This window comes from Nothoprocta perdicaria, unplaced genomic scaffold (genome assembly GCF_003342845.1).
Source record: "Nothoprocta perdicaria isolate Ctin4 unplaced genomic scaffold, notPer1 scaffold_871, whole genome shotgun sequence".
NCBI classification, from domain to species: domain Eukaryota; kingdom Metazoa; phylum Chordata; class Aves; order Tinamiformes; family Tinamidae; genus Nothoprocta; species Nothoprocta perdicaria.
The window spans coordinates 5,770-9,103 of NW_020456167.1; the positions used below are offsets into that span (position 1 = coordinate 5,770).

The 3,334-nt window shown below is 62.9% G+C and overlaps 1 protein-coding gene across 1 annotated transcript in view; it reads right to left on the reverse strand.

The window, feature by feature from the left end:
- Positions 1–3,334, reverse strand: part of MVP (major vault protein) — a gene marked incomplete at both ends in the record, with an annotated part of 11,655 nt that overhangs the window by 5,205 nt on the left and 3,116 nt on the right. Inside the window, 4 exons of the mRNA XM_026052347.1 lie at positions 174–410; positions 1,138–1,232; positions 2,065–2,196; positions 2,905–3,028. Of these exons, the coding sequence (XP_025908132.1) occupies positions 174–410; positions 1,138–1,232; positions 2,065–2,196; positions 2,905–3,028 (588 nt within the window). The remainder of the gene's footprint in view (positions 1–173; positions 411–1,137; positions 1,233–2,064; positions 2,197–2,904; positions 3,029–3,334) is intronic.

The window sequence follows — 3,334 nt, forward strand, 5'->3', positions numbered from 1 at the left end:
CAGGGTCCCCTGGGTGTCCCCATGTCCTCCTCAGTGTCCCCATGTCCCCAGGGTCCCCTGGGTGTCCCCATGTCCTCCTCAGTGTCCCCATGTCCTCCTCGGTGTCCCCATGTCCCCAGGGTCCCCTGGGTGTCCCCATGTCCCCCTCGGTGTCCCCACGCCCCCCGCGTCACCTTGATGACCTTCTGGCAGCCGAGCTGGGGCCGCCCGTCGTCGCCCACGGGGTCGAGGACGACGCAGAAGTGCCGGGGCCCCAGGGTGGTGACGGCCACGGGCGCCACGAGCTCCTCACACACGTCGGGGACGTAGGCGTCGCTCTGCGCCTGCGTCACCAGCCACTCCTCGCCCGTGCGCCGCAGGGTGCCCTGCGCGTCGCGGAACGGGCGCGTGGCGCGCAGGTGCAGGGCCACCTGCGGAGCGGATATTGGGTGGCGTTGGGTGGCGTTGGGACATTGGGTCATGTTGGGTGATGTTGGGGAACACTGGGTGGCGTTGGGCGACATTGGGTGACGTTGGGTGGTATTGGGACATTGGGTGGCGTTGGGTGGCGTTGGGTGGTGTTAGGTGGCGTTGGGTGGCGTTGGGTGGCGTTGGGACATTGGGTGACGTTGGGTGACACTGGGTGATGTTGGGTGGCTTTGGGAGACTGGGGGACATTGGGTGATGTTGGGACATTGGGTGACGTTGGGACATTGGAGGACATTGGGAGACTGGGGGACATTGGGTGATGTTGGGACATTGGGTGACGTTGGGACATTGGAGGACATTGGGACATTGGAGGACATTGGGTGACGTTGGGTGCCATTGGGTGATGTTGGGTGCCATTGGATGGTGTTGGGTGGCACTGGGAGGCATTGGGACATTGGGTGACGTTGGGTGCCATTGGGTGATGTTGGGTGCCATTGGGTGGCGTTGGGTGGCATTGGGACGTTGGGGGACATGGAGTGCCGTTGGGTGCCGTTGGGAGATTGGGGGACATTGGGTGATGTTGGGTGGCGTTGGGTGGCATTGGGGGACATTCGGTGACACTGGGTGGCACCGAGCGCCGCAAGGTCCCCCTTGGGGCCACCCCGTGTCCCTCCGCCGTGCCCCCACCATGTCCCCACGGGTGTCCCACGGGTGTCCCATGGGTGTCACCTTCTCGGTGAGCACGAAGGCGTCCACCACGTCCAGCACCTCCTCGTAGACGCCGGGCAGGTAGGCGCCCACGCGGCGCACCAGCCACTCCTCCCCTATGGGCACAACGGATAGGGCGCTATAGGGCGCTGTAGGGTGCTGCGGGTCCCTATGGGTGCTCCTACGGGTGCTATGGGTGCTCCTATGGGTAGGCGCCCACGCGGCGCACCAGCCACTCCTCCCCTATGGGCACAACGGATAGGGTGCTATGGGGTGCTATGGGGTGCTATAGGGTGCTATAGGGCGCTATAGGGTGCTGCGGGTCCCTATGGGTGCTCCTATGGGTGCTGTGAGCTCCTATAGGTGCTACGGTCGGTACAGGTCCCTACGGATTCCCATCAGTTCCTATGAGTTCCTATGGGTTCCTACAGGTCCGTATGGGTTCCTATCAATCCTATGGGTTCCTACGGGTTCCTACAGGTCCCTATGGGTCCCTATGGGTCCCCAGTGTCCCCGGTGTCACCTGTGATGGGCCAGGTGCCCTTGTAGTCCGTGCACTCTTTGCGTGGTGCCTATGGGTTCCTACAGGTCCCTATGGGTTCTTATCAACCCTATGGGTTCCTATGGGTTCCTACAGGTCCCTATGGGTTCCTATCAACCCTATGGGTTCCTATGGGTTCCTACAGGTCCCTATGGGTTCCTATCAATTCCTATGGGTTCCTATGGGTTCCTATGGGTTCCTACAGGTCCCTATGGGTCCCCAGGTGTCCCCGGTGTCACCTGTGACGCGGCGGGTGCCATCGCGGTCCATGCACTCCTTGCGTGGTCCCTATGGGTTCCTACAGGTCCCTATGGATGTCTATCAGTTCCTATGGGTTCCTATGGGTCTCTAGATGTTCCTCTGGGTCCCCATGGGTCCCTCCATGTCCCAGGTGTCCCCGGTGTCACCTGTGACGCGGCGGGTGCCGTCGCGGTCCGTGCACTCCTTGCGCGCCCGCAGCCGCACCGCCTGGTTGGGCCGGATCACGGTGGCCTGCAGCGTCTCGGCCACCTCCACCTCCTTGCGCGGGATGTAGGTGCCTGCGGACGGCGGCGCCGGTGGCACCACGGGGACACTGGTGTCACCGCTGGGGCCACCATGGGGACACTGGTGTCACCGTCGGGGTCACCGTTGGTGTCCCCATTGGTGTCACCGTTGGCATCACCGTTGGCGTCACCATTGGTGTCACATTTGGTGTCCCCATTGGCGTCACCGTTGGTGTCCCCATTGGTGTCACCATTGGGGGTCACCATTGGTGTCACCATTGGTGTCACATTTGGTGTCCCCATTGGGGGTCCCCATTGGTGTCCCCATTGGCGTCACCATTGGCGTCACCATTGGCGTCACCGTTGACGTCACCACTGGTGTCACCATTGGCGTCACCATTGGTGTCCCCATTGGCATCACTGTTGGTGTCACTGGTGTCACCATGGTGGCATTGGCATCACCGTTGGTGTCCCCATTGGCATCACCATTGGTGTCACCATTGGCGTCACCATTGGTGTCCCCATTGGCGTCACCGTCAGGGTCACCGTTGGTGTCACCATTGGGGTCACCATTGGCGTCACTGCTGGTGTCACCATGGTGGCATTGGCATCACCATTGGTGTCACCGTTGGTGTCCCCATTGGCGTCACCATTGGTGTCACCATTGGCGTCCCCGTTGGCGTCACCATTGGTGTCACCATTGGCGTCCCCGTTGGTGTCACCATTGGCGTCCCCGTTGCCGTCCCCGCCGCCGTCACCCACCGGGCCCCTCGAAGAGCCACTCGTCGCCGGCCACGCGCCGGGCGCCGTCCTCGTCCTCGAAGTCCAGCAGCGCCCGCAGGCGCAGGGCGGTGTCGGCCGGCACCACGCGCAGCGGCGTCACGTCCTGCGGGGACAACGGGGACACCGTGGGGGTGACACTGCGGGGACACCATGGAGACACTGTGGACATGGGGGTGACACCATGGGGACACCATGGTGAAACCATGGGGATGGAGGAGACACCATGGGGACACCATGGGGATGGAGGTGACACCATGAGGACACTGTGGACATGGGGGGTGACACCATGGGGACACCATGGTGAAACCATGGGGATGGAGGAGACACCATGGGGACACCATGGGGATGGAGGTGACACCATGGGGACACTGTGGACATGGGGGGTGACACCATGGGGACACCATGGTGA